This window comes from Glossina fuscipes, unplaced genomic scaffold, assembly GCF_014805625.2.
Source record: "Glossina fuscipes isolate IAEA_lab_2018 unplaced genomic scaffold, Yale_Gfus_2 121, whole genome shotgun sequence".
Classification (NCBI taxonomy): Eukaryota; Metazoa; Arthropoda; class Insecta; order Diptera; family Glossinidae; genus Glossina; species Glossina fuscipes.
In genome coordinates, this window is record NW_023998464.1 from 8829247 (window position 1) to 8848750 (window position 19504).

The 19504-nt window shown below is 33.9% G+C and overlaps 1 protein-coding gene across 6 annotated transcripts in view; it reads left to right on the plus strand.

Annotated features, from left to right (window-relative positions):
* LOC119640350 (NPC intracellular cholesterol transporter 1) overlaps positions 1-713 on the plus strand; it is a 37831-nt gene extending 37118 nt beyond the window's left edge. For 2 of the 6 annotated variants that reach the window (XM_038038299.1, XM_038038298.1), the window contains one exon: positions 155-713. In XM_038038299.1, the coding sequence (XP_037894227.1) occupies positions 155-402 (248 nt within the window). In that variant the 3' untranslated portion in view covers positions 403-713. The remainder of the gene's footprint in view (positions 1-154) is intronic. The other 4 variants (XM_038038302.1, XM_038038300.1, XM_038038304.1 and 1 more) reach the window with 4 other exon arrangements.
* Positions 714-19504: the final 18791 nt, after the last annotated feature.

Below are 19504 nucleotides of genomic sequence, written 5' to 3' on the forward strand. Positions count from 1 at the left end.
AATTAATACCATTAGAAAAAAAAGGATGCTGACCCTAAAATTTTTTAAATAATTTTCTTGTAATTATTAATCTAAATATTTTTTTGCTCTTCTATTTCTACGATTATTTTTATGATTTGATGATGTTATTCTTTTGGGTAATAATAATTTGAAGGCGTGATGCAGGGTCCCCGCGGAAGATCATCATCATCAATTACAACAGCAAGAATACGATCAAGCTGCTCACCCGCTAACTCACATACAGCCGGCTATCATCCAGACGAAAGAATCCTCGAAGCTGTTACCAATTTTTCTCCAATGTGCCCATCTGCGTCGCAATCGTCCTTCGGAAGTATAAGTTCAGCTACAAATCTACAATCACCGTCACCACCACCCGGATATCGTCGTATACCCGAAGAATAACTTATTAGAAACTACAATTTGAAAACCAAAAACTCAAACACACATTCATAGGAAAGCGTACCAGCGACAGAGACTTGTGACGACAGCCATCTATCTATTCATTTACTAGCTCAATTACGATTACTGGCTAGGAATCGACTAAAAAATATTTCTAATTTTTGCTTCTCTTCACTAGTCTCCTGCTTTCAGACAAGAGAAAAATTAAACAAAAAAATTATAAAAATGTAATTATTTATAAAACAACAAACAGCTAATGATCTATGTATTTTAACTCGACAATTATTTGTATTAGAAGCATTGCACTGAATTGAAACGAATTTTGGAATTATTTAAAAAGCTTTTTTATTTTTATATATTATATATAAGCATATGAAATCTATAAGTAAAACCATACATATGTGTATACACATACGTATATATAATTGACTTTTTTTTTATTATTATTTTGGATACTTGTTTAGCTAATATATCAAGCAAAAATTAAATCAGTTTGTGGAATAGGCTTTAACCTTTTTTCAATTCAGGGATTAATACGTTTCTCAAATTGCAAATCAAGAGGGCTTGTTGAGCCCATATACTAAAATTAAGTATTACGTTTTATTTAATTAAATATAAATTGGTTACTTTACCCGAAATATGTTCCTTTTTTAGCAAAGAGTGAAAGGTAGTAAATAAAACAACAACAAGCTTTTTTTCTTATAAAAGTTTGCACATTATTCTATACTGAATATCCTATCCTACGAAATTCGTTATACAGCGTAAGCAAAAACAAACTTAATAAAAAAGGTTATTCTATGTTAATATTCAAATATTAAATAGCGACAAAAAACTCACATGAATTAGCCTTACATGCATCGTCATCAGTGTAAACTGAAGCACCGTTTTTACAGCAGGAGAAAAATCTTAGTTTATTTCATTTTGCCATATTTACTTTTACATTTGATTGAATATTAGGCGATTGTAGAAGTTTGTACTCGACTATGAAACAAAATTAAAATCAAATAAGTTAAAAGGTTATATCACGTGTAAGACTGAACTTTAATAACCTGCCCCACATCGTAACGAATTTTTCAAAGTACGCCATAATATGCGGAGAGTATGCAAAAATCTAACCATTCATATCTTTGGCGCCAACCGTATAAAATAGTTAATAGCGTTACAGGTTGAATACAGACAAATGCGCAGGAGAAAAGACCAACTTAAGTCGATTCGGAAAATGATTCTGAATCTGAGAACCAGTCGCCATTATTCGTAAAAGTTTAGTACACCCAGGAGGGTTACGAAAATGCAAGTGGTAAATACTTCACAGAAAACTTACAAGCTTTAAAATTTTGCAACTTGGAAATCTTTTTGTAAACAAAATTGATATTTAAATTGCTTTGCCTTCAAATTATTTTACAAATTAAAACAGTACGTATATCACGAAAACACGGCGAGTGTCGGATATTTCCCACATTTGCTTAGTCAAGTTTTTGTAACGTTTATTGATCGGTAAATAGTGTGTAGTGACTAGGGGTTGCCATAGTGAAGGTGATGTTGTCTTTACTTAAATTTTCACACTATATTAAGAGAATTCTTCATAGTCCTAGATAGTTATTGTTTGTCGATGTAGTAGTAGCTTATAAAAAATTGTTTCCTTGCAAATGCACCAAACAAAGAGCAACACTGGCGTTCCTCCTTCCTTCCTACTTAAACTTTTGTTAAAACCCGACTGCCAAAGTAAAATACTTAATCTCTACGCAGCTGTAGAGCTGATATGCTATAGTTTTTGTGTGCTTGGGATAAGTCGAGCTGTTTGTGAAGCGTTATTTCAAAATAGTATAGAATAAGAAAATTATTAAAGTCAATTGCAAAGCCTAATACCGTTGACAACTCCTTTTGGGAGCGCTATAATGCTGAAGATCGCTAGAGACAAAATTTGTACTGATCATTAAAAGAAAACGGTTGATATATGCAAAAAGTCGTTATAGTATTGTAACGCTCAGCTCATGTTTTAAAATTCATTTAGGAAACGTTAGCAGTATTGTCACTCTCTCTGTATTCCCCGGAGATTTTTCTCATTAATTATTAGGTGTTTCAAACAATGATTTATTGTCTTTCTGAGCAGTGTTCGCATTCTTTTTAGAAGACTCAAAAAGTGGGTGTTTACAAAGTCAGCCTTAAAAGACCACTTGTACTTTCATCACGAAATTTACATTTTGCCAGAGGATGCCGAGCGTTCATTTGTACATCTTATATCAAGTTTGGAAAGATGTTTAGTTGATCTAAACGACGAAATATAGGCAAAAGCTTCAGATAATAGTATGATAACAAAACAAAACAAAAAGAAAAAAAAAACATCAGTACGTATACGAAATCGTATGCTTTTTATAACATATAAAAATAGGAACCGAAATTTTACGATTATCTAACGTTATCTAAGAGTTGTGAAAAATATGTGAATGCTGAGCTATAATTCCTGTAAATATTATCTATTTTTCGTTTCAAGAAAATAGTTTCTAAACCACCACCTTTATCAAAAAACAAAATAATATTTTTTTAGTAAAATCAGGCGTGTAATGATATTTTTAGATGAGTAACTCTTCAAAATATTCTAAAAATACCGAGCATTTTGTACTTTTTTATTTATTTTCTTTGTTTACATAAAAATGAGATAATATAGAAAATGTCCAAAGACCCGTTCTGCGTTTTAATTATAGAATTTGTTTATTGGTTAGATAATTGCACGCCTTCATACAGAGAATATCCTACTGAAATTCAAACATAAAAATAGTGGCGCAATAATAAAGGTGACTCGAATTGACTCACATTTCTAAATTAGTTATAAATATTAGAGAAATTGATAATTCAAGATAATTAAATGTATTGAGTCTAAGGGTCTATCTAAAGAAAAAATCATATACATCTTGGAATGAATTGATCATACCCAGTAAATAAAGGTTATGAAGCATTTTGCTAATTGTTGGCGTCTAGATTGATCGGTCGGAATCATTCTTACATTGGCTATTCGCCTGACTTCGGGAAATATTTGTATCAGATTAATATCTTCTGTTGACAACGGTTTACGCTATATTGATTTTCGTACGGGGATTATGCCTCCAAAAAAGCATGTTCTTTATGCTTTGTAATATATATTACGAAATTACAGGGTGTTAAGAGAAATTTAACACTTTTTAAGCCCTGCTACGTTAAAGGACGTCGCCGAAACTAGAAATCGAGTTATATCTTTACAACGTATTAAGATAAAACGGTGCAAAAATTTCGTGTAAAAAACGAAAATCTAATAACCATAAGTAGATATAACTATAAGCGCTCATTCGTTTTATGAATGATCAATCATCGGTGAATTTTCTGATCTTAAATTTCAACTTTTATATTGATTTAAAACATTTGTACCGAGCTTTCAATAAATAATATTTCTACGCTATGTACTTATGGATTGTATTTTTAGGTGGATTTTGGTTTTTTCGAATTTTCGGAAAGTCGAATAGACCAGGCGTAGTCGTGTAAGCATATTACGGATACTGAAATTCCTAATTATTTATGTTTTTATATAATTATAATAAAAATGATGTAATGTTTATTCTTATATATATGTATGCATATATATATGGGCATATATATAATAATGTACGTATGTGTTACATATATCAAATCTATCTAGTTTAGGGAAGGCTTACAGGAGTGAATGTGCTCATCTGTATGTGAATGTATGTGTGTTTGCGTATGACTACATATGGGTGTCTGTACATAAAATTGGCAAAAAGTAGAAAAAATCGAATCATTAACTTGTAAAATATCGCGTTTTAAATGTGTTTATAATCAAAGTATACATGTATATAAGAATGAGAAGAGATACACTTATTGTGCATAGATATTATATATACCGATATACAAAAAAAAATATATATAAACACGTATACATACCTAGATACAACAGAATAAAATATACATATATATAAAATAATATATGTACATATTTAGATAAATATATATGTATATATATATTTATATAATAAATTTAGTTGAAGTAAAAATATTAACCTAACTAAGCATACGTATGTGGAAGTCCTGGCTAGCAAAAGTTGTTAATAAATAAAATTCATTTGATTGCTTATACAGAGAAAATGAATGAATAATTATATGTGTATTTCAAACCGTTGAATTTATGGAGTGATTTAATCCCTTCACCTCTCTTGCATATTTCAACGCTCCATGTGGCCTTCAGTAGGGGTTTTGTCTTCTCTTCTTTCTTTTTATTAAACCGTTTTTATAATTATTAATGCTTAATTTTTAATATATGCAAAAAAATAGTTATATGGTTATACATTGAAAAGATGACGTAAGATGTAATTTAGAAATAAACTGAACTAGTATTGAATAAATGAAAACGAGAGAATAAGAGGTGTTATAGAATTATAAATAAATACAAATTACAATTTACGAATAAAGAGAAAACGATTTTACTTTAATTTTTTTTTATTTTTAACATTAAAACCGTAGAGAAATACAATTTGTATAGGTGTGAGTTCAGGAAATCGAAGATAGTTCAGCTAACAGTTCCAAGTCTACACATTCTGTTTTATTCTCTTAAAGAAGAAAAATAAACAGACAAAAAAAAAGTTTATATTCAAACATTTGTATAAGTATAGTTAAAAGTAACAACTATAACAAGCAAGGTAGAAGGAAAACTTAAATATAAACAAAAATTCAAGAAAAACAACCAAACCACCTTCCTCTCCTTGCATCTCCCTCTCCATTCAAAAAATAAAAACAAAAATATTAATTTAAGGTGGTGATGTATATGCCCCTGTGTCTCTAAAGTACCTTTCATGAATAATAATATCAAAAAAACGAAGGTAAATTTTTTAGAAAATGTCGGTTGCTATATAGACCCAACACATCCGCATATTATAAATATAGACAAATTGATTTTGCAAATATAATTATAATAGTTCGTGTTGTACGTAATATTAATGAGAAAAATCAAATTAACAACAAAATGTAATTTCAAACCTAATCTAGTACTATACACTATTGTATTTTAAGTAGTTTTTAATAAAATATATATATCGATATACATACATATATATATATATATATATATCGATATACATACATACATATATGTAAAAATTTCAAGCGGGCGACTATCTATTTAAGAACTATGCTCGTCAACGGGCAAAGGCTTTATAAAGAATCGATTATTCATTTAATCGTGATTGTAAAGTCTTCGCGGAAAGATATTCTTGTTTCTCCTTTTTCAACATTTCGGAAGATCTCTTGAAATATGTAAAGTAGGATGACTACATAAGTTGCAAATTTGAAGTTAAGAAAGGAATAACTGTTGTATAAATAAGTTCTTATCGGTTCTTCTAAGAATCAACCATGCTGATATGTCTATGTGAAAGTCTTGTCCATAAGGTATATGCAGCAGTATGGACTCTCCTATTAATGTCCGTTAAACATAATTTTTGGGAAATTTTTTGAATTTATCATCGAAAGATCAATCAATTCATTGAAACAAAATTTTTACCTTTCTTGCACCTTTCTTAATAATGTTTTAAAAACAAAATGGCTGCTTAGCAGCTCTCACATAATCAGATGTCTAGAGTTGCATTAATATTCAACATGTTACCAAATATTTGAATCTTGCAATCATCTAAACAAGCTGTAATCTCAAGTGGTAAAGTATCACTTCTTTTGGTACTATGTTATATCGCTTTCGGTTAAACTGCTTTCAAGTAAACTTTCGTTCCTCGCTTGGTCTCTCAAGGTCTTACCGGATGTCTTTGACCATCTCGAAAATATTTCAATTTCTAATAAAATAAAATCTTTACTTGACTTGAAGAGTTTTACTTGACGTGGACTTAGAGCGTTCATGTGCTTGCTTCGGGATTTCCGGCATATCCATTCAAAATCATTTTAATGAGATTTTAGAAACACCTTAGATATTATTATTTGTAGAAAATTCCTCTCTCTCACCACTTTTCAAATATACGTTATTTATAGATTTGGACTCATCCAAGGGTGTTAGAAGACGCATGGAGAAATGCAGTTAATGTAAGTACAACTTTCTTAAAAAATATATTACTTAGCTCACTGTGTAGCTGCTGATCTTGGTAAGGGCGCTGGAATAGCTGTAAAATTTAAACAAATTTACGATCTTGAACGGGAATGCGGTCTTGCGCTGACATAAATTAGGTTTTTGCAATGATAATGTTGACATTGTTGTTTATAATTTTGTACCAAAGTAGTTGTGCATATTTACAATATTAGTACAAAATCCAACAAATTTGTTTACATTGGCAAAGATACTTATTTGGTACATTACATATTTTAACTATTAACTAGTTAATAATTGTAATTATGGTCATGCGCCGAATTTATTTGCTGATGATATTGTTCTTCGGTATATATAATCTGAAACTGCAGTATATCTTGCCTTGCTTTACAGTTTTTAATGAATGAAATTTTTTTCTGCATGTTTTCTAGGTCTCTGAAAGGTGTTATTAATGTGGCTGATATCTTCCATATTAAATTCCACGAAAATCGAAAAATTCGAATTAGCGAATCAAAATCAAATTAAAATATTAATTTTAATTGAAAGCTCATTAAGTGTATACTTCGGCAGCACTTATCGTTCGCCATACTTTTACATGTATATTTACGTATGCCATTTGCAAGCATATGTGTGTATGATCGACCAACAACTCATTCATTATTGAATTTGAAATTTTGTGAAAAAAACTACTGCAAATTACGTTTGTTTAAACTTTTTCGTTAAGAATTCTTTTCACATTTACTTTTTTCGTTTCGCATTTGCAAAATTTTAAATTTTGCCAGCACTTGAAATGATATTTTATTTAAAATTTTTATTTATTTCCTCTTATATTTGACACCTTTGCATGAAATTTTTTACCAGAAGCACCTGTAGCATAATTCTCAAAAATACCGCAAATCAGTGCGGTGGTCTCTCAAAATTGCCAGAAACCAGTGCATTAGTGTCTCAAAATCACCAAAAACCAACTAGAATTTGTCTGAAAAAAAAATACATATGTTTTTTAATAAAAGTAACCAAAAGCTATGAAAAATTCTTCCCGAAGATTAAAAAAATTACCCCATCTTGTGGAGCCAGAAGGGAAATTATGGAAAAGGTAAAAAATAAGTGTGGTAGTAGATAGCAGAGTAGTTTAGCGAAAAAATTAATCATGTAATTTATGCGGAGGCAGTTAGGGAAAAGCTTACAATGCTCAGACATGAATTGAAGAAGGTTGATAGGAGGACCAGCAACGTTCCCACATCACTGTGGTTTGCGAACCAATTAGAACTAATGTATACGTTGCATACAATAACCAGCTTATTGCAGACGGTAACAATATTGTATTGTAGATATTCCCGTTCAGCAAACAATACAAACGATAATTGACAGCGACATTGAAGAAGGATTTTTAAGATTTGACGAAGACGAAGTAGACGAGGTAAGTAGAATAGAATTACAAGAACTAATGCAGGCGATAGAAGAAATGCAGGAGGAAGAAAACCGCGTGCAAGTATCGAGCTTTGTGCCATACATGTCAAGCCCCTATACTTTGGCGAATGCATCATTGATGCAAGAAAATCTGCGCCTTAAGGAAGAGATAGAAACGTTGAAGGATAAATTGCAATAGAATGGCGATGAGCGGATATTACCAGCAAAAAGAAAGCGTTTAACAAAGTCGTGGAGAAGCTAACCAGTCTCGACAAAATAGTACGAATACTTCGACAAAGTGTATACAAACAGAATGACTGTCCACAATTAAGCGGAGTACAGACTTGTTGGATGAGCATACAGCAACAGTAGCGCTACGAAGATCGAGGATAATCAAACTGTCTTAACTGTCGGAGTGCGAAGTCTGTTGACGGAGTTCAACATGTTACTAAGCAGCGCCTAAGCGCAACAGTTACCCGGATCATAAACGTTGTGCACCGGAGCGCCATAATCGACGAGACGTGGACTGCGCTCGAAGCCAACTTCGAAGGAGTCAGCAACTACTTGGCGGAATATTTCAAGACAGAACTCAAAGCGATCGACACTCAGCTTATGATCGATAATTGTATCAAGCTAGCGGAGAAGCTACTGGAGGCTTACCCTGACATAAATACAGCGCCTTACAGGGTAAACCAAGATCTGTTGAAAAGGTGCTCCTACAACATTATGAACATCGCCCGTAGAATTGCAAAGTCATCAATCATTGCTGCAATAATAGAACTTCCAGGCCTCTAAGTGGACAAGCGGCTTCAGAACCGACGAGGACTACTTCCTCATCAACACAATGGACTACGAAATTGGAGTCCAGATCGAAGAAGAGTTTGCATCATTTGATGGGGTAGCGTTCAAGGATTTTAACATACGGTACCTAAACAATGCAGACATGACCGAAAATGTCATTTTTAATTGCAAGAGTTGTCCAGGACACACTATTTATTTATTTATTTATTCTACCTATACATAAAACTCAACTAAAACAAACTGACAGTCGAGTTCAATTGATTCTTAAAGTAAATCTTAAATTAATTAATATTAAAAGTTAGTATAAGTATAATAAAACAAATAAGAAGGAAAAAAGAAAAAAAAAAACATGTGCATAACTAGCATAGAGCCACACCCACAGGACCAAATTGCAAATGAACCCCTAAGCCATCGCAAACATTCATAAGCTTGACAACAACAATTAATTTTCGACTCATAATGACTCTTTAAGGTTAAGAGATTGTTTACGTACGACATAGGTATATTACGCGTATTAAGCAATGTTGCTTTAATGGACTTTAAAGAGTCCGATAATGAGAATAAGTGATAGTCGTTTAGGTTCTTGCAAACAACTCTGAACGGATTCAACAGCTCATAATTATATTTACACTGACTAAGCTTAACCAAGATAAAGTGCCTAGAGAAGCGGTTAGGGACATTAAAGCTTATTTCACCAAGTAATGAAGGCGAGTCGATTGCACCATGTATTACTTTGATTACAAAGGAAACGCCAAGAACAAACTTACGTTTCTCAAGAGACGGTAAGGACAGCAGAAGCAACGTATTTTCGTACGGGGGAAGAGGGGCAATCGGGTTTCAACCCAAATTCCTAAGGGGAAACAGCAAGAATTGCTTTTGAACGGATTCAATTGGATCGACATAGCACATATATAAAGGAGGCCAGCTTTGAACAATCTCTTTATAAAACCAAACTCTAACAAATTAATGACCGTAGATCACCATTTCTGAAACCCATGCTGGTGTGGAGAAATATACGAATTAATGGCAAAGGCCAAGGCTGAGTCACAATTCGCTTAAACGGCTTGTGCAAAACACTCAATTTGGCTATGCCTCTGTATTTCTCAACAAGTTGTCTACTTCCACTTTTGTGAAAAGTACACAACCATATTTTAGAGAGCTCAACCCTTTAAAAACCTCATCTTCGGAAATAATCAAATAATCAACTGAATCCAAGGTAGTTATAGGGTATGGGTAAATTGCTGATAAATCGAAATTACCGGTCAAAAAGTTTCGTCGGAAGTATTCTGCAAACAGATTTGAGATTTTTAGATCATCCGAGGAATCAGAGCCATTAAAAAAAACATGCAAGGGTTGTGTGGAAATTTTTCTTTTTGAATTAATAAATTTGAAAAAGTATTTAGGATTTGCAAACAGAGAGAATTTAATGAACTGAAGGTATCTGCAACAATATTGGTGGTTGAGGGAGTTAAATCTATGCCTTGCCACCGAGTAAGCGAAATATGAATTTATTCTCACTATATGAAATTATTTCTCACTTCAATTACAATTCGACGCAACCACCACGGATTATTTTCTATACAATATGAAATTATAATCAAAAAAGAAAAATTATATTTTTCTAAAAATATTTAAATTTAGAAAACTTTTGTAAAATATAATCAATAAGTGTGTACGACACATATAGGAAATAAACGAAAAGTGGATATTTTACACCAACAGATTTCTAGAAAAAGAAAACAATCTTTTATTACTGTTCTTATAAGGTAAATACAAAGATTATCATTATTGTTAGTTGTTACTGCCATTAAAACTCAGCGTTTACCAAAAACTAAAACCTTTGCTTGAATGTACTGGATTTTCGTTATATGCTAAGGTTTCCTACACATAACGTTTCAATTTACATGTATCCTTATCAGATATCGTGTATTGACTACACTTTAAGGGAAGCACTATTTGCACGTGTTTTATTTCTATTAATAAAAACAAATAAAGGCAATATAGACGGAGAAGGCCCAACATTAAGTACCCTTCACGACTTGGCTTAATACAATTATTCATATAATGATTTTTCAAACTAAGGTATTATGCAGGAAGTGGTCGAAAAGGTCGTTCGATCCGGACTATTTTCAATAGCGTTCATCCTTGTCCGAAAACATGTCGGTGGACAAAATTTCGAAATATCTCAAAAATAGCGACCTGGTGCTTGACCACAACAAAGCGAAATGGACATACGGACGGGCAAGCTTATATAAATATATATAAAAGGTGCGACTATTCAAGTGCTTCTGTATGTTGAATTTGTCCGCATTAACTTAATATACCACAAGTGATGTAGGGTATAATGATTTGTAACGGATAATCCATCAAATAAAAGTGTTTTCATGAGAACGAATTTTTTTTTGTTTGCGTAATTTAGGACTTGTAAGCGACCTCTTATGTTTCTAATTTCGCATGACAGCTTGGTACTGATTAATAAATTACGAAATTCCTTCTAAGCTACGATTTTTGATTGATGAAAATACCCAAGTTCCTTGTTACATTCGATATGGTACTAAGTTTATTATTATTTATTATATCCTATCAATGGTTAACACGACTCTCGACACCGAACCATCGTACAATACGAAAGACAAAAACGAGACGATCGTATTTTGGGTTGATAGTAGTATTCGATCGCTTTCGTGGCGAGTTTGGCTTCTCACTCGTTGTATTTACAATGAAACGTTTGCTATATCGCTGGTGTGTGTATGACAAGGGAGAGTAAATAAAAGTGAATAAATAAAAAAATCAAACATAAAATTTGCAGAAGAAATTGGGAAAATGTACTGGTATTTTCAGTTTCAAATTTAACGAAAAAAATAGAATGATATCGATAACTAGTGTTTAACATGGACCTTACAAGATGACAAGCGAATATAGTTATTAATGAAGGCTTGAGTGCATTACTCCTCTGCCATGAAGTTTAAATTTAAAATTGATACTGAGGCTTATTATAAAGTATTATATTTAATTCTGTGAAGGACGGACTTGGGACAGCTAATCGATAAATGTATCCCATAAGGATTAAAGATGAAGCAATTGATAGTTTATAATTTAATAAGGGACACTGAGGTTGAGGCTTGGAGGGATCACATATGTGGCCATTAATCGGCCGATTGAGAACCTTGATATCTGTTGAGTTAAGGTCTTCCCCATGACACAACGGTTTTTATCTACTCCCCGGAGAAATGGCAGACTTTGGCAAATTGAAATGAGAAAAGAAAACAGAACTAAAAGTAATTGCAACTATTATACACCGTACATTGCTTTGCGCAATATTGTCGTTTAAAGGCTTATTTTTATAAAAAAGTGTACACATAAATTCCACACTCTTTTTTTATGGGAGAATCTTATTTTTAACCGGTTGCGTCGAGAACTGTCTCAGCTCTGAACGGGTATGGCACGGTTTAATTGAACAACAATCTTCAAATACTTTGTACCGCTATGAATGGCAAAAATCGTAAAAGCAATATATTTGTCTACTTTCAAGAAAACGGCCTCGAGTCATTGATGAGCGCGCATTTCAACCTAGAAAAACCCTCCCCAGAAATGCGTCGAAAGACACGTTATAAAAGGATAGCGGAACTGCGAATCATAGTCGCCATTGCATTTCTTAGTTTGTAAGGAAGCAAAACTCTGATAAAAAGTCCGTCCGCGCAAATGTCTACCCGTAGTCCCCAAGCAGCCAGTCTGGTTTGTCCCTTACATGTCTTTTTGATAATCAGCAAGAAAAAAAGAGAGAGAAAAGAAAATGTACGCAGCTGTAGGCATACAAATGTATGAAACGTATACAAATGTATAAACTGTATAAAATGTACACAAATGTAAAAATACTCATACAAGCAATAGGCAATAGAAAAAACGGGTTTATAAAATTTCGCATGGTACATATCATATGTAACGGTTCTGCGGCTTATAATTCAGACGATTTGTTACCTAAGCCAGTACTGGCAGGAAGATCATACGAGCTGGTACTTAATTAACAATAGAATATACATAAGAGTAGTATTATATTATGCAGGCAAAACATGTTCGAACAGACCTAAGTTAGCACACATTAAGAATAGATATGTAAGAATAACATGGCAACATATAGGTAAGTCAAAGCAACTTTGTAACGGGATAGCGATGGTGATCGCGACTATAAAAGAGCACGTAGCAACACCCTCAGCCTATCAATCGTGCCATAGCAGCTAAAGTTAAGTGATCACCACTTAGCAAGTTGACTTCTACTGATAGGTTTTTTTTAGACTTTACGGATAGGGGATGGAAGGTTTAGCTTAACCGCCATCCCTGAACGATGATGCACACTCACTCTTACGACATAAGACGAGTGGTCCTGAAGGCCGAGGTAGGCTGCTATGACACTCGCGGCGTATTCTTCTCTTTTACAGAAACTCTCGGTACGGAAACGTGAAAGAGAAAGTACAATAATAATCGGGAGCGAATAAGAAGTATTAAAACGCTAAAGAAGAGTCGGGTCTCCTACCCCTCTTAAAATCGCTGACCATTGCAATCTTCTCTTAAATAAATAAATAGACACATAAGAAGAAAACCGAAGGTCCAAACTATTTTTGCACTATAAATTTTCTTGGAAAGAGACCTGGGTTGGCTGAGTATACGCTGCCCAAGAAGACTCATTACAAATTATACTCAATTTGCGTGCCTGCTAATGTAGATTTTACAAATGGTGAACATTTAGATATGGCACCGACATATTAAGTATTGAAATATTAAATTCTTCTCAATGGTTGCGATTTATGCGAAGCGTCTTAAGCTTCCATTCGTAACCAAACATATCCCCATTTGCGAATCTTATCTCTTACGGGCCAAATTTCAATAACAATGACACAGGTGTTCAAAAGAAATTGCCAGACAAAGCTCTTTCTTGTGAAGTATCCAATGATGACGGTGCTCAAAACAAGTGACGTTGCTAATAACAAAAACTGCGACAATAAAATAAACTGAAAAAATGGCCTTATACAACCCATTTTAAATGACATTCGACTCTGACGCCGGCACGAATTGCACAGGTAAAGAGGTTAACAGATCTGCTGAAGTCGATTTGGAAAATGGCATAAAGTAGTGTATTTAAAGTACTGTCGTTCTTTAATGACGTGACGCGCTTGTCTTATATTGAAGAAACTCAAAAAAACGGAAATTTACTCCTGAAAGAGATTGCAAGACAACCCAATTTCAGTTTCGAAGGTGATGTTAAGGAGAAAAAGACATGTTTTCAGTTCATCGAAAATTATATATTTACGTTATATATATTTATTAAGCCTTTCCACATTGGAAAATGTTTGGTGTTTTTATGTACCATGTTAAGGTTTCCTTTGGTTTTGCCATCGTAAACATAAATTACAGTGTTGGCGACGAAAGCAACTAAATGTTGGGAATATGTGTTAGATGGAAACTCAAAATATATGTTATAAATTGACGGTATTTACTTGTGAGCCAACCTAAATAGAACACTTCCAACCGTATATAATCGCTATGACTTTTATCTACAATTAAGCCAGACAATATTCTTCCAATTGCTAACCTTAAATTTTGTATTGATTGGCAATTAAGATAAATAAGAAGAAAGTAATAAGGAAGAAAGGATTAGAATAATATTTTGTACTTACTATTCATAAGCTGTGCCTAATTGATATCCCGGTACAATTAAAGCTACTGAAAGCCACAGACTGGAGGTCAGTACCGAGTAAGAGAGGCCATGATAACCATATCCATATAGGGACTTAACATTGTAAAGGTCAACAGCGAATGAGCAATATCCAATCCACGTTATGACCGGTTTTATCAATAATAAAATTAAAAAAGGAGACGCAACGACGGATATCAAATATAGAATAGAGTTGACATTGTTGGTTTCCTCGAGCAGCAATTTAAATTTTTTTATAAAAAAACCTCTAAAACATATCGAAAAATATAAAATTTAAACATTGTAGAGTAGATCCATTCCAGCATTCCAGCTTACCTGCCCAACGCTATAAAGGGAAAAATGCTGACATAACAGGCTACGCAAATTACAGGTACCATCCAGAATGTTATTTTAAATGCAGTGATATCACTTAACTTAGCTATTTAGCCACTAAAATTAAGGCTACTATGGTAGGAGTAGGCGATGTATGTTGCCGTCTGCCCGCGTTTTTTCCAAAAGCCTTTTACTTTAGGAACGATTACAGAGGCGCACAAATCGGATTCGGCAAGCTTTAACTGATAAGTTTTCAAATAATTGCGTTTTGTAGAATGCAACGTGTTTCGATTGCAAAAAAGGAAACTTTTTTAAAATTTTAACAAGATATAGGACGTATTAAGTCAGTAGAAATAACTTTTGAATTCGACGGTTTTGACCCTCCTCTACATAAAATAACACTTTTCCATTTAATATTATTATTAATTAAAAATTATTAATATTAATAATAATGATTAATTCAGCGTACACCGACGCTAATCATGGAGCGCTCTAAATTCTTCGTCCGAATTCATTACTTTTGTTGTTTATTTGAAGAAATCTGCCGGCAAAATCCACGGAACACGTTCAGATGCTTACGGTGATGCTACTCCATCATATCCCAATTGTTGTTTTTGGCTTCAACAGTTTAAAATGGGTTACCGCAAGTTGTAGATAGCCAAGAAGCGCACCTTGATAACCAGTCGGATTTTGGTATTACTAGCTTCCTGAGCTCGATTTTTGTTGTAACTGCTGAGTTGAATTAGTCTGTGCCAGTTTTTTTGCAAATTTTTCATCCAACTTGGTGTTACTTTGTTGGGGTGGGCATGACCAGCTATAGCGTCGGTGCAAAACGTTTACGATTTAGACGAAATTAGATTAAAAGTGCCAATGTATGTTCCATTTGACTCATCTTTCGGACTCTAAATCAGATATATATATTTTCACCTGGCCAGAGATGGTAGAAAACACAGCAATTAATTCCGAGCTGCAGACCCAATTTCGAAAGCACACTACGGTTTCGTTCAGTTAATGTCGCATGCTACTTCATATTTGAGTTCTTGTTTGAGTGACTTTAAAAAACTAAGCGAAGCTAAAAGTACTCTGCAATCCTATGCAGGTCATTATTTTTCAAACGCAGCTGCAATAAGTGATTTGGAAAATCATTCAACTAAAACCAAACTAATAAAAGCGTTCACCTATGCAACAGGAAAATTCCTATAAACTATATAAAAAAAACTGAACAACAACCACAAAAAAGGGTTTCTAATCCTATGACTGACCATGTGATAAATCAAATGTTACACTATTTATTTCCTGATATGCATCCGGAAAAACACTTATTTCCCTATGAGACACCACAGGTACGTATTATGTGCGAGCAGAGAGATTTTTGTGATTATACAAAATATATATTTTCAAATACATAGCGCGATCCTCATCGCGTAAAATCCGCCAAGCCGGATTAGTAAGTGCAGCGTTTAACTTGCAGAGTTTAATTAACGTTTACGGTCATAAAACAAAAACTAAAGTTGACAGCTTTAATATTGACGGACAGTAAGTGTAAAAATCATTTACGGTCAATTGACAAAATTAACACGAATTCTTGATTTTCAGCTTGACTTTGGCACGTTTTCATTCAAGCAAACGCTTTTAATTTGAAGATTCTGTTTATGCAGTTTCTCCGGCGGCAGTGGCACGTGTAGAACAAGCTCTCAGCGAAGCGGCAAGTTCTTTAAGTTTTTTTACCCCACGGCCTGACCCACAAAGGCCTTGGTTGATACAAATTATAATACAACTGTTCTTTCCCAATCTACAAGTGCTTCATATTCATGACGTGAACGTATTCCTTCATAGATTTGGTTGCTATTAGCTGACGTATACTTGAATATAGAACAGCTTGTGGAAGCTATGAATTGTATAAATAAAGCCTCACAAAGATCTCCCTTGTCGCATCAAGTAATGTACATGGTATATACATATTTATTTTAATTTTGTGGACCATATAAAACTCTTTTGTTTTAAGAGAGAAGTATGCACTTCAATGGAATAATGACACAAAGCAAAACAGTATTTTCTGAATGCGACAGCAGCCAATCCAAATCATACGTACGTCTTGCGAGCTTCGCCTAGCTGAGAAATTAATAAAAGAAGCGGCCAAACTAGATGCAAACTGTCCTAGAATATGGTGAACTACTCTTCTATTTCTTTTTTTTTTTTTTTTATCTGGAACATCATCCACTTTACATTGTAATAAAATCAAATATTTTGATAGGTTTTCGTTGGGTAACTTTGGTAGAATACACGGCTTCTGCATGGTTACAGCTCTACAGTTGGAGCCGACCTGTCGTAAACTTTTATTTAATTCGATAGTTCTAATTTTTGATTAATAAAAAGAAAAAAAATTTTGTTGGCCTGTTTTAGTTATCTTTCATATGTTTAAGACAATTCTTCACTATCTATAAGTATTCAAAAAGAACAACAAATATAAGTGAACGCCATTCGACATCGACTTGTGTTTTGAGTAGTGCGTGTTTTGCTTTTCGTCTGTGATTTTTTTAATTGCTTTCGGTGTTTTTCGGTGTCTTTTTGTGTTTAACTCGTGTGTTTTCTTGCTTTTGCTAAAACTGATTGTCGCAGATACGATATTTGCTTTCGTTTTCTAAAAATATAATAAAAAAAATCAAAAAAACAAAAAACATAAAAGAAAAATAAAATATTGAAAACAATTGTCATTATCCTCAGCAGTTCCCAAATGTTTTCAAGTGAGTGGTTATTTACCAATTTATTAAATAATAGACTACCATAAGGCATAATGGCCCCGGGGCCGCCTGATAGAAACTCAAATAGATTTCATCTATTAGCAGACGTATCCCCCCAAAGAAAATAAATTAAAAATTCCGACTTTCCGGTGCTGCCAACCAGTAGCATCATTCCTATCGACAAAAAATATGCTGTGATTTCTCCAACTGATCCCTCCATAACAATTTCACAAATCAGCCCTTTCGCTATTAAAAAAGCACTAGATAGCATTACAACGTATATAGACTCTATATCGAGTTTACGCGATAGGAATTTACTTGTCCTCGCTAGGAACCCGAGCGCAACCGAAAAGCTAATAAAGTCGAAATCATTAGCTAATTAAAGTGCTATATCCGCTAACTTGGATGACAAACTGAATTCGGTTAAAGGCGTAGTTTATGCCCCATGCTTAAAGCATGTGCCGGAAGATGAAATTGTGCGCGAAATGTGCAGTCAAGGAGTGACTGAAGTCTACAAATTCACCAAATTAAATGACGATGGAAAAACCCGCCCTCCTACAGGAAGAATTATTTTGACTCTTGACCGCTATCGGCTACCGGCAACGGTTGATGTAGCTTGGTACAAATGTAAAGTAGAACTCTACATTCCAAAGCCCATGAGATGTAAAAACTGCCAACGCCTGGGCCATACGGTAAAAAGATGCACCAGTCCTCCATCCTGTGCTAACCGTGGTCTTCCTCCACATCCTGAAATTGCGATCAACACTCAGCGTTAGGCAAACGATGCCCACGTTTTATACAAATGCGTGAAATTCTAAAAGTCAAAACAGAAAATTACTGTAGCATGGGTGAAGCGCTACGCAAATACCGGGAAATTAATCCATCTGGAACCCAAACAGTTAGCAAAAGCAATACCTACGCTGTTGTGGCCTCGCAAAACATGCCTAATAAGCCTTTAATTCCAACTCCTACCAATGAAAAACCTGTTCTACCGTCAACCAAAAATTACATTGCCAAATCAGTTCCATTGCCCGCCAAAGATAATATTGAAAAAATCAAAACAACAGCAAATATTGAAAAAATTAAAACAACAACACATATGTCAAAATCTAATAATTTAAATCCCCCAGAATCACCAGTTCTCAACTCTACTCAACAAATTACAAGCTGTAATGAATCCAATCTTTCATCCCTCAATCAACCTTCAATTTCAAATTATTCACGTGTGGCCACTCGTGGCGGTTCAAATATACGCAGACACCTAAGTACAGATTATTCTGCTGGTAAGAACAAATTATTCACTCAAAATTCTTATAGTGACATTTTCGACGGAGACGTTGAAATGTCAACTTAACCTACTTTCCACTTCATGTCACTACAATTAAATAAAGTTTTTATAATTCTACAATGGAACATTAAAGGACTTTTTAATAATTTTGATGAACTCCGTACACTCGTAAGTGATTTCAGTCCAACCTTTATATCGCTTCAAGAAACCCATTGTAGAACCTCTTTTAATCCTATTCCACCCAAATCATTTACTGGATATCTCACCAATACTGATCAAAATTTATATTCCAAACCAGGAGTTGGTGTTTTTATAAAATCAAGTATACCTCACAAACGCATAAATTTAAGCTCAAATATACAAGCCGTAGCCATACAAATAATGTTAAACATAAAATTTACATTGCTTTCGCTCTATAATCCACCTTCGCAACCTTTTTTTCAGCAAGAACTATACAATTTATTCTCCGTACTCCCCCCCCCCCTTCCCCCCCATTAATTATATGCGGCAACTTCAACAGCTGGAATACCATCTGGGGCTCAACAGTTGTAACGGCCGCGAACAAACCTTGGGTAGGGTGTCTGTCGGTCTGTGTCAACCGCAAGCGGCGCAATAACGGCATGCCGTTAGACAAAATCATGCGATTTTGTGGTACCGCAAGTAAATCGCATGATCTTGCGGTATATGTGTTTATTTTTTTTCTTTTCTGATCTCCTTACTTACAAGTACAGTCAAAATCGTATGATTTTGCGGTACCTTTGCTTGCTTTTGCAAGTACA